The sequence below is a fragment of the Apis dorsata genome, unplaced genomic scaffold (genome assembly GCF_000469605.1).
Source record: "Apis dorsata unplaced genomic scaffold, Apis dorsata 1.3 scaffold_157, whole genome shotgun sequence".
NCBI lineage: Eukaryota > Metazoa > Arthropoda > Insecta > Hymenoptera > Apidae > Apis > Apis dorsata.
Window position 1 is genome coordinate 245,632 of NW_006263447.1, and position 13,175 is coordinate 258,806.

The window sequence follows — 13,175 nt, forward strand, 5'->3', positions numbered from 1 at the left end:
CCACAACCGTGATAATGGTAAATTATATCCGCGGTTGATGCACAGCACGCGCCTATTTTCTCACCTCGCCTCGCTTAATTGTAAATTTCCCTTTGGAGCAACGCGCTAAATCTAGCAGATAAGTAATGCGCCCATCCGCTGTTTACCCCCGTTTGAAATATATAACTGTTCAAGGGAAATTTATCGTAAGCCTGTTTCGTAAATGTTTCAATTAAATGTGAAGTATCGAGATGATGTGTGCCGCGATAATTGAACGGGACAAAGATAAAGATGTGAAAAGGGGTCGTTTATTTTCCGTGGCGAGATATTTAAAAAAGAATAAAACTCTGCACGTAAAATGCAAAGTTTAAAAACTCCTATATAACTGAAAATTGGGACTGGAAAATGGAAGAAAGAAATTTTTATTTATAGGAAATAATATAAGAGGACACGTTGAACGAGGAGATAAATTTCGAAATTCGAAGAAAATTAAAAGAAATTCTAATTAGATTATACTACGTTCCATCAATCTTTTCATTTCGTATAAATTATTCTATCGATGCAATGAAAGAAAAAAAAAAAATGTTAAACTTTGTACTTTGGAAAATCTGTGATTGATATGGAAAGATGGAGAAACACAGAGATGATAGAAATTGATGGAAAGCAGAGGGGGAGGAAGGGAAGAAGAGGAGGAGTTTTGTAAGTTATCGTCATGGGAATGGAAATTTCGTGCGAATATTCTGAGCGGGTGGTAAAGTTTGGAGCGCTGGGAGTATGAAACAAGGATGTTTGTACTGAATGTTTGAGATTAGGGTGCGAAAAGGAGTGCGTGGCCATTCAAGGTTTGGGACGAGACTGTCTGTGGAGTTTGCCTGGATTAAATGGAAGATGGAGAAGCAGAAAGGGGAGGGAAAGAGATGGAAAGCTATAGTTACACGGCTATAGTTTGCGTGGATACGTAGCATAAGATTCTTATATTAAAATCTTCAGCTATTTTCTTTTTTTTTCATAAAATCGAAGAAAAAAATTAGGAATAGTACTTGGAACTGTTACAAAGAATATTACTCAGGAGAATTAATTAATATAGGGAAGGATGTATCCGCATGAAAAGAAATGGTGCATTATGACAAAAAATTCTCGACTTGAATTCTCAATTTGCCAAGGATCGTTTGACGAAGGAGCAGTCTGAAAGTGTGATGAAAAACGTCACTCAGCCAACACGTCCACGTAGTTTCGCGAAAGTTTGCGGACAGGTTATATGCGGATCAGCCTTGAAGCATTAACCTTGCCACTCTGAAAGAGAAAGATATATTCGAGACGAAAAAAAAGGAAAGCTAGCTTGTAACGAACCTTGGCTGCCTCTCGTTTTAAATAGCGAGAAATTGAGAAAATGTGAATTCCCTTTGCGAATTATTAACATGTCAATTATCCATCGAGTTTAATCCTTTTTTTCTATAAAATATAATTGTCTCTCTTCCACTTCGAAAAACAGGGATCCGAGTTATATATACATAAATTCTCCAATTGTATCTTATAACATTTCTCAAATTCCAGAGGTCGATTATTAAAAACAGTGATCTGAAAGGGGAAAGAGTATCTCATTGAAACCGGGGTGGGATGAAAAGGAACCAGATAAAAATGGATCGCGGAGGAGTTTTCATCTTTCTCAACCACTTCGAAGAGAAGCTGTTGAAATTCATGCAAATTTTACGAGCCGACTAAATGCACCCGCCAGATTAGCGCCACGCTCGAATAAACGTCAGCTTATACACGCTGGACTGAACGTTCCTCACCGCCCCAAAGATTATCGTCGAAAACTCGCCCCGCCCTGCTGCCACTTTGGGATCACAAACTTTCCACCCCCTCCCTTTCTTCCTAGGATTTTCCTGCGAGAGGGAAACGCGACTCGACTTTCTCTCTCTCTCTCTCGTAGTCGACTTATCCGTCGACGCGTCTGACCATCGATGGAACTTTCCACTCGGGATATCGAGAAAAGTCGACAACGATAGCCGATAATCGTTTCCAAGGTTATTGCGCTCGTGATAACATGGGTGTTTTATAAGTTCTAGCAGACTATTTCAACACTGTTTTGTGATAATGTTTAGAGTTTCTTTTTTTATTCTTTATTATATTTTTGTATATATATATGAAATTGTGTGTTTTTTTGTATGTTCTATAAAAGAAACGAGTCTTATCTCAGAAAATTTTGAAAAGGAAGTAAGTGAAAGATAAGAATGGGGCTCTATAAATTCTTCTTTAAACTTGTAATTTTTTAATTAATGATTTAATTAATGAAAGTTGATAAATTTGAAACAAGGAATTTTTAAATTGTCAAGTTTCGAATTTCGATCTTTTCATCCTGGTCAAACTTTTTTCAATTTTCCAATTTTGGATTTGAAACAATCGAACGTGAATTTTCAATTCACGAATTATTCAAATTTAAAACGGAGAACTCTGTATTCCCGATTTTTTTTTTAATTTCAAACTTGAAATATCGAAAACACTCTTAACACTCCAATTCCATTTTATCCCGATTGTTTCCTTTATCGTCCCGATTATCTAAGCTATAAAAAACGAATCCAATTTTCGTCGACCTCGTTTAGCAGAAGTTTCCAATAAAACCGATTCCCATAGAACTTGTACACATCGTATCGCGTTAGTTTTAACTCGAACAACCCTGCAGTTTCGCCATCTCGAGGAGAGGAACCTCTCTCTCTTTCTCTCCTCCAACTTGCTCTTATAACGCGAAACATCCCGTCCTATGCTTTGGCGGCAATTCGGGACAGAAGAGAATTATCCTTAATTCCTCGCAGTCGATAACACCATTTTGAAAGTTGGAGAATTCCTGTCAGACTTTGTTCCTCCTCGTTGTAGATTCGAGCTGTTCTACCTTCCTTTGTTTCCACGAGACATTGTTGTCCAGTGGAAACAATATCGACGGAAAATTTCCATTTAAGAGAGTTAAATGCTCCCGAGAGGGGAGCATTTAATCGAGATCATTCGTTTCTTCTTTCTGCTCTATCTTTCTTGCGCGCGAAACGAGCGTATATATCATCGAAGGAAACGATTTTAAATAAGATGTTTGTATCCTTAAATTGGTATAGCATATTTGTCCTTAATTTGTTAATTTTAAAATAATTTAATAATCTTTCTAAATCAATTTTTAATTCGTTCTTCATTCGTTATACATTGAACATATTTAATCGATTACGATCAAATGAATGAAACTTTGATTTTTCGTGTAAATAATCTGCGAAAAAATTTTCCAAGTTCAATCAAAATCCGTTTCAAGAAATAGAGAAAATTATTTGAACCTATTTTTTATTATATTTGCCAAAAGTTAAAATTTATCGATCGTGTGATAAATCCTTGAATTATCATCCTCGAACGAGAGGAACGAATTTAAATTTAATTCATTTCATTTTTCAAAATGAATTATCAACGCCATTAATACGTTAAATCCCTTCACTTACGAAAATATATTATATACAATGTAACATATATTATCTCCATATCGTTTCGATGAATTTCTCATTTACGAGGCACAGAAACTCGATAAAATCGATTTCAACCAGGAAGATAAAACTTTCGCGTCAACTTCTTTTTCGTTCCCTTTCCTATCTTCTCTCTTTCCTTTTCTTTCCCTTTCCTTTCCCTTTCCCTTTTTTCTTTTCCATTACATTTCATCAAATGGTCACGTTCTCGAGCAAGAATAATAGAGCAAATAAATTCCGGTAGAATGGGGCTGTTGCAAATTGAAAAATGACAATCCGTTTTAATTAAGATGAACAATGCGATTCTCATTGATTCAACGTTTTATTTATCGAAATTAAAACGCGTTTCGTTAAACATCCCGGGACTCCTCTGATAGCAAACTCAAAGCTTGCCCCGGAAGCGAATCAAAATCGAATTGGACACGACACATTTCGGTGGTTGGACGGAAGAGGGTAGTTTGCGGGGGTAGTTTCGGGCTGTTTCTGAATTGGCGAACTAATTGTAGGAGACTTGTAGATGGGCGTGGATCTTGGAATCGCTTCAACGGATACTGCACCCTAGCCTCTCTCGTCTTTTGTTTTATGGCTTTAATCTCTTATCCTCGAGGCAAGGAGGAGGGAATTATTAGAAGAATTTTTCATCTCCTGATGAAATTAAATTCATTAGGAAGATTCCGTTAGAGGTTGAGAAGATTCAACAAGATAATTATTATTATTTTTTTTATTTCTTGGACCCAGCAGGTATCTATTTAAATTGTTTCGATCGTGCGTTCCTTTCCTTTCTTTTAAATCGCTGTTTTTGGGGGAAGCTTAAGAATTATTTAATCGTTTATTTTTCTAATATTCTAATAAATGTTATTAGTTATGTATGCTGGCAGAATTCAGAATTTATATAACTCGTAATTTTATCGATAATCATTCAATACTAAGGAAAATCGAGGTGTGAATTCGAAGTGTGTCCTCTTTTATTATTCGATAAAAAACTCTCATCAAGCGTGGAGAAAAATATCCTCTCGTTTCACTATCACCAGCAAGATAATAAAATTCTTTCTATCCTTGGAACAATTCGTTGTTCTCCCCTCTCCGTGCAAATCGGCTCGATCGCCAAGCCAATCGAGGGGATCCCAGTGATTTCGACGAGTCGAGAGCGGTCTTTGGAATGATTCTTTTCGAGACGATTATTCGAGGACGATTGTAGCAATTAGTGCTTAATTGCCGCTGTGCTTCGGTGGCTAGAACAGTCCTCGAGCCCTTCCCCCTTTCTTCTCAAAGGGGTGGACCCTTGTTCCGTGATTTTTCCCTCGATTTATCATGCACAATATAGACGGTTATCCAGGATTGTTCGCAAAAAGGGGCGAGGACACGCCGTTAATCCGACCACTTAAAATTTAATAAGCTTATCTCTCTCTCTCTCTCTCTCTCTCTTTCGTTCTCTTCCTCTTTTGGCATGGATGCAACCTTTGATTTTAATAATAATTTTGTGTTGAAGAGATCGGCTCATTGCCGTTTTAATCCTCGTAATCTTCGAGGATAGCGAAGGACTTTTCGAATTTAAGCCGAGAATTTAATACCTTCTTCCTTCGAAGAGGTGATCGAATATCGAATTAATCGTCACTCGAAATAATTTCGAAGGAAAATCGTTTTATTTGTATCCAAGATGTATCGTTAAAGATACACAAAAATAAAATCCATTGATTTCCAATAATAAATAACTATAACCGTATAACATCAATTTTGTTTCCATGTCAATTAATTAACTATCACGTAAATCGATATTTCAACATTTCTTCTTTTTTTTTTAACTTTTTCTCTCTCGTATTATTTAGCGATTGACAAAAAATTTAATCACTCGATCTATTCGCTTGTTTATTCTTGGCCAACTGTGAAAATTGGAGGGCCAGAAATTCGCCACTTTGCATATTGAGCCAGCATAGACCTGCGAATGAATTTGATTGGTTATTTACGAATCGAAGGGTGTGTAAATTAGTCTTTAAGATCAACAGAAATTAACTTAATTAAATTGGGAAGAACGAAATATTCTTTTCCACGGAAAGAGCAAGACGCTCGAAATATCTTATCGAGTTTTTCTATCTTCTTCCTTTTACCTTTTCTTCGAACCTTTTTTTTCCACTTTTAATTTCTTTCCTCCGATATTCTTCGTTTTCATGGATCTTTAGACATTCTGAGGAAGGAAAAGAATCACATTACAGACTGTTTCGTTTAATTAGGAGATTATGTTATTAGATGTCGAAGAAAAAAATTATTGATATTCCGTTTGTTTTTTGAACGAAGATCAAAGGTGTACCACTTGATATTCACTTTGCCAGTAATTCTTGAAGCGGATTAAACTTATTTGATGATCTTTTTAAATTATATATTACATATATTTTGCAGAAAAATTGTCAGAGGACATGGGTTTTCTTTAGAATGATATTTTGTTCCAGAGCTGAATTCGACATCGCCGTCGACAGGCGAGCTCGGCGAATTGGTGGAAGACGTGGAGAACGACGAATTAAACAAAGACACGGACGACGATGAAGATGCCGTCGAGGACATCCTTTATATGCGCGGTGCATCGTTCACGATACACTTGGATCCCCCGCCAGAAAATTCCACCACGAATTCCACCAGCAAAATTATCGAGGAAACTAGCCCACCCGTCGATCGAGTCGAACTACGAGCCACGTCTCAAGTGTGTATAATAAAATTCTCCATTTTCAGTATTAAACGAACAAAAAAGAAAATGCAGTTCGATGTAATTTCGAGAATTCGATTTTAACAAATGATAAATTAATTAATAGAACGAATTGATGAATATTGATGAATGCAGATCGATTAAAGAGTACCGATATTGTATTTAATTAAGTAAAATGTTCTTTAGAATTCGATATATAAATTAATTACATTGAGGAGTGGGAAAATTTTATCAATCTCTTCGATTGAAAAGAATGATAAAATTTTATATTTCGAACATTGAAATAATAAATATTATCATTGGAAAATAATAACGTTTTCAAATTTAACATATTGTATATAAAAACTTGTTCTATTTTTCACTTCTTGTACGCTTCTAGTTTATAAATCGAACTCTCTGTTTCACGAATTATAAATCGCGATACATAGGAAAAAATTGTTTTCGTCTCAAAAATGCTCAAAGCTATTTTTCTTTCTCTTTTTTTTTTTTACAAAAAAAAAAAGGCCGGATTTCTTTGCATCTATCTCGAATGATCGATCCAAGAGCCATCGATTTATCCGGAAGCAACGCAATTTCACGAGTTGTTTGTCATTCCATCCATATCTCTTTTCTCTCTATTTCTTTTTTCTTATTCTTTCCCAGTCGCTTGTCCTTTCTTCTTCCTTTTCGTTTCGTACTCTTTCTTTCCTCTATAAACGTGAAATATCTTATGGTTTAAGGATTAAGAGAGATAATTGGAAAATTGTTATACAATTATTTGCCGGATTGCTCGATCTCGATCTTAACTCGCGTCTCAATGAATACAATTCTCTAGAAATTCTGAAAATTCGCTACTCATTGTTCAATATAAGAATTCTTATTGATTTTTGGATTACGAATAATATTAAAAAAAATAGATGGAACGGAAAGAGCATAATATTATTCTTCGATCGAATTTTTAATATGGAACCGTATAAAGATTTTAATCTCTCTTATAACACAATTGAGAATTAGATTACTATTTTTGTTCGTTTAAGCTTTGTAAGCTGGATAGAAGAATAATAAAAAACTCTGTTCTAGGTGAAATTAGAAATTTTTGAAAAATGATATATCTTAATCGAAAATAAGATATATATATATATATATATGTATGTAGAAGCAAGTATAAATATCTTTAAATATAAATGAAATATTTATGTAAAGTTAAATAGGTCAGTCACGTTTGGTTAGTCGAATATATGGATTCGTGAAATTTCGGGAAATTAGAACGCTCGATGAATCATTTTCAATTCCAATATTTAAAATAGCTTCTAGTGAAATATATTCGAGCGAACTTGTCGAATCCTTTTTTATTTATTTATCTATACCAATTTCTTCCAATTTTTTTTATTTGAAATTGTATTATTGCATCGCACGTGGCAATTAAAATTCAAAGAAAAATAGAAAATATATTTCTTTCTTAAAAATTAAAGAATTAAGATAAGATTTGATGTTTTTTTCCTAAAAAAAAATCGCTTAAATCATATTTTATGCTCACGTTTCTATCTATTCGCTATTCTATCTAATCTCATTTTCACTCGTCAAAAATGGAAAAAAAAAAAAAAAGAAATAGGATTGTTTTAGAAAAAAAAAAAGCTGTGCTCGTTTCCATGCAATCCGGACTTCGTCTAGCCTGATCTTCCGGATAAAAACGTGCAACAGGTCCTTCGAAAAATCAGTTCCTGCTCCATTTCTGCCATCTCTCGAATTTTCTCTCGACTATACTAACAATGGGGGGAAAAAACTTGCTATATTTTCTTTCAAATCTGCACCAACAGCACCAAATAATTTCCTCTTTCTATTTCTCTTCTAGAAGAAATACAACGGTAACACCGTTGAAAATAATTTGACGTTTCCTTCTCTTTCAAAGTTATATCAACATCAAAGAATTGATTTCTCTTTTTCTTTGATCCCAAAGATAAAAATATATCTAAGCTTTCTTCCATATTTCCTTTCAAATTTACATTAGCAGGAAAAACAATTTTCTTTCCTTGATACTGAAAGCCACGTTAAAACGTTGCTTTCTTATTTCTTTCTCTTAGAAAGGAAGATACAATAGGAGATATATCAATAACTTTCTATTTTAACTTCTTTCAAAGTTATAGTATATCCTAATATTAAAAACAGAACGGAAACTAGTACCAGGAAAGACAATTCTCCTCTCTCTTCTGTTCTATCTACATCAATAAAAGAAAACAGTTTCAGTTTTAACTTTTTCCAAAGTTATACCAAGATTAAAGAAAAACCTTCCCTTCTAAAATCCTCTCCTATTCCTCTCTCTAAAATTCTATTAAAATTAAAAAAGAAAAAACAACTATTTTATCCTCAAATCTACAATCACCAAAAAAAAAAAAAAAAAATAAACCTTAATTTCCCAAGAATCTCCTCGAAAAGCAAAATTATTCTATTCTAAAACGTTTCATCCAGGGCCCCAATTTGGAACAAAAACTGCCTTCCACGATGGAGAGCATAGTGAGCACGGAGCCAGCGTGCTCGTTAGACTGTGGCCCAGCCGGAAACTGTTACATCGAGCAGAGCCACGGCGACGACGTCGATCTGATCGACGACGACGACGACGACGATGACGACGACGACGACGACGACGACGCGGACGACGAGACGGGGGGCGACGCCTCGATGGCCATGGATCTCGAAGGGAACGACGTCGCACCGAGACGGAAGCAAGGGTCCTTCAGGCAACGGTGTCAATGCCCCCTGGGAAGGGGTGGCGATCGATGCCAGCTCGGTGAGTGATATTTCTCAATTTCGTTATAATATAGCTCGCGTGTCTTCCTCGTGTTTTTCGTGCGTTCGAGGATGAGGGTGGAGTAAGTTGGTCGAGGGTTTGGACGCTCCTTTGGACGGGAGCCAATGTTCTTCGAGACTCTCTCGAGATTCATCGGCGCGCGACGCACGAGAGATCGATCGACCCTTCACGATCTCGAGCTCGTAGGGCCAGTAGTTTGATTATTCGGCTGGATCTTTTTGCCAGATGCCGCGTGAAGGGATTGCAGACTAATCGTATCTAGATAGAGTTCACTGAGAAAGTTCACTGAAATTTTATATGTGGTTTTATTATCGAATGTTGCCAGCAACATCATTATTTCATAGTTGGTGTCTATTTGTTTTTCTTCCATACACATACTTCAAATGTTTTGTAAATACGCAATCACGTATAATTAAATATATTCATTCATAAACTCGTACATTTTTATTTATTCTTTTCACTGTCCAGTCAACATTTTTCTTTCTTTTTTTAAGTATTGGCACTCGCCTATGATAATTATATATCTTCTTCTTTCGTGATGAATTAAGTTTAAATTTCTCGACAGAGAAGTGTGATATCGTGTTGGATCTTTCTCGTATCGCTTTTAATATAAAATTATCGAGGTTGTTAAGAAACCGTTGTCGATCTCACAGATTCAGGAGGCGGATAATTAGGGGAAGGGGATGTAACCAGTTTCCTGTTTGCACGCGAATTGGAAATTCAGTTCATTGGGCCACTGGGGTTCGTCACAACACTTTGATCTTAGACCCATTACTAGCCGGTATCAGTACAGTACGGATGACACAATTCGATTCAGGCAGGGACCATCGTGCAATTAGTGTTCCACCATGGTAACGCAATTACACCTTCCCTTCCTCGACGTTTAACTTTGTTCTAACGCCCCTCCGCGCCGATCCGAGAGATGATCGTTAAAAACGATTTTCTAAGTGAATACCTTCCCTCTGCTGCTCTGGGAATTTGAAATTGTAATATTTTTCTGTTTTTTTTTTTTCAGAAATCACTCGTATTTTGATTGACGTAGCGATTTAATTCGATTTTTTCTCTCTCTTCTTTCCTCTTTTGTGAGTAGATCGAAGGGTTTCGATGATCGAGGAAATAGTGGTTTTTCGTTTCCTTCTTTGAATTTCTTTTATTTTTCGTGGAAATTCGTTGGCTGGATTTTCGATGAAATTATTCGCATCTCGTTAATGTTATGAGGGTTTAATTCTATTTTTATTCGATTTTTTACTCTTTCCTTTTTCGCAATTTTAAATTGATTGCAGTTTATTTGGATTGGAGTGCTTTAGCAGGTTGAAGATGTAGTGATTTTTTTTTTTATTTCTTGGAATTTTTATGTGTAGTATATCGATGAGGTATCCGATTGGAGAAATAGTGATTTTTCTTTGATTTTTATACGTAATGGCGTGTATCGAATTATTTTCGGTGAAAATTGTTGAAAATTGTTGACTTGAATTCGTGAATACAAATTTTTCAGAATTAATAATTGAAAATTTTCTTTTTTCCTCGATCATGATTATAGGTCTAATCTGTTAATAACAATTATTCATAAAAATTCATATCTTTCGTTTTAAATGGAAAATGTTGCTCGATAATAAAAAGAAAAAATGTTTAACTATAATTTTACATCTTAAATTCTTTTATTCTGGAAATGTCGATTCCGTTTTCACAGGCAATACATTTCGATTGGCAATAATTCATCGAAATTTATGAACGAGATTTAATCCAGCGATTTCTTCGTTAAAATTGATTTGATTTACGAGAAACGTACGACAAACTTTACCCAAATTATTCTTCCTTTATAACGAATCGCCGCGTGTCGATTCCAGCTTTACGAACGATCGATAGACTTTGCTTTTACGAGAAAAAAAAAAAAAAAAAAAAAAAATTTGAAATACCAAGGGGAAAAATTTTTTTTAACTCGGCAAAAGAAAAAATTTTTTTCCCTATGATTTTCGATTTTTTTTTTTTTTTCTAAAAAAAAAAGTTTTCCACTCTTTTGTAAACGGGGAAAGGAACCCGGGGGGTTTCTTTTAAAGGGAAAAAATTTTTTTTTTTTCCGGGAAAAAAAAAAAAAAAAAAAAAAAAATATCGAATATCATAGCGAATAATATTTTTGCTTTTGCCGAGATACAACTAATTTTTCTCCCCCTCAATTCCGGTGGAAAGTCCACGATTGGTCGCGGATTCTAGCATCGCATCGATACCGTGATAAACAGTTTTATTTCATCGAACATCGTTATCCCGTCCAATATATGCACTTTTATTTTTCATGCTGACTATAAATAAATGGCAATGCAGATTCCTAGATAGGATCATGTACGTATAAATTTATACGTTTGCATAGAAATTTTTAGAAGAGAGGAGGGAGGAAAATAGTAAAAAAAAAAAATTTAAACCGTTTATTGATTTATCGTCTCGAGCAAATGAAAAGAGGAACATAATAAATCGACAAAACTTTCATCAAAGTTTTTAAACAAAGAACAAAAACGAAATAAAGATATTTCAAAGGAGGGATAATTCGAAAATCCTTATTTCTATTGTTTAATCATTTCTCGATTCGATACACGTTGTAAAAAAATATTAAAAAATTTAAATATAATTAAAAAAAAAATGATTAAAAATTTCAATGTATTATTCTTGCCAAAATTTTCCTTTGTATTAATAACGAATATCACCTGGATATTGATCACCGAACAATTTATCGTTGAAACAAATGGCCCGTTGAATTTCCAATGAATCCTAGTTTGCTTATCATTTATTTATTTTCCGCGACGATTATCGCCAAGCAACGAGATAAACGAAGGAGAACGTATCGGCGAAGTCGGGCGAAAGCCGGATGAAGCTTGAAAGCACGATAATCGATGAGGAGAGGTGAGCGAATTCTTGCCATTCTCTCTGACCCGGAACAACCCGCCAATATAAGCAGATGATCCCTCGATTCGATCTTCAATTTGTGTTTTTCCCGAATCCATTATTCGAAACAAATGCACGAATGAACTGTAATAAAATAAAATTGTAATAATTGTAAATATATCGAGGAAAAAATATTTTGTACGGAAGAGAGATGTAAATTGATGTTATGTAATTTTGTCAGGTGGATGAAGATATAGAGGACGTTCGTTTTTGAAATTAAATCATAGTTAACGTAAGAAAGATTAACTTGTTTTTATATTTTTACTTGAATATCTCTTGATTTCCTTCGTCTCTCTGTATTTCCTCTATAAATAAGTTGGTTTTCTTTATTTTGTAATATATTGATTTAATAAATCGTGTTAAAAAAAATTCTTTTGATTCCATTTAGAAAGATAAAGTTCATATGCTCTTTATGAAAATATATTTACAAAAGGAAATAAAAGTATCGAGTTACAACTCTTTCTTATATCGTACGACTTTCATCCTTAACATTTTCTTTTATAATTATGAATAATTTTTTAAACCACTCTGTCATTCATTCTGTAGAATATACGACCAAATCTTTTATGATTTTTGTGATATTTTTTCAACGAAAAGAATAATAGTTTAAAATATATATATATATTTTTGTGGGACATGTACAGGAATAGTCTTGATGTTCACTGTGAATCACGTCAAACGAGATTTATTTATCGGCTCTTTGGAACCGCCAGAGGCACAATTTCTCAGCAATGACGATCGATAAGCTGACGAACTAACGGCTATCGTCACCGTATGAAGATTTGTGAGTTTTCCTGCCGTTTATATCGAGCGTGGAAATGTTTTTTTTCTTAATGACGTATGGTTTAATCGATACATCTAGAGTATCTTTTATTCTTATAATTTATATTATTAAATTCGTATCGATATGGAATTTTATATTTCTTATCTGATTTTTGATCTTTAATTTTTTCATTTCTAATTTCTTTTCTTTGTTTCCACAAAGGTATAAATCATGCAGAATTTGAATTGTTTCTTTCTTCTTTGTATAGAATTTTTATTTTATTATTTTATTTTTTTGATAATAGAGTAATAGTTGAATGAAGCATTACTCAAAACAAAAATGTTTTTATTAATTTTAGTGAAGTTTCCGTTTCGAATAATGTTTTATACGATTTTTTCGTGATATTGTTCTGTAGAACTGTAACGATAAAATCATGAGTGATATTCAAAAAAAAATTTCACATTTTTTCCCCTCTCAAGTGGTTAAAAAACCCGTTCCACAATTTTTTTTTTTTTTTTTTTTTAC

General features: G+C 34.1%; 1 protein-coding gene across 6 annotated transcripts in view; it reads left to right on the forward strand.

Annotated features, from left to right (window-relative positions):
- The window catches only part of LOC102674737 (pikachurin), a 187,890-nt gene that overhangs the window by 76,850 nt on the left and 97,865 nt on the right, over positions 1-13,175 (forward strand). For all 6 annotated transcript variants that reach the window (XR_421428.2, XR_421429.2, XR_004150133.1 and 3 more), the window contains 2 exons: positions 5,918-6,165; positions 8,614-8,932. Coding sequence is in view for 2 of the 6 variants with exons in the window: in XM_006613585.2 (XP_006613648.1) it covers positions 5,918-6,165; positions 8,614-8,932 (567 nt within the window). In the remaining 4 variants the exon portion in view is untranslated. The remainder of the gene's footprint in view (positions 1-5,917; positions 6,166-8,613; positions 8,933-13,175) is intronic.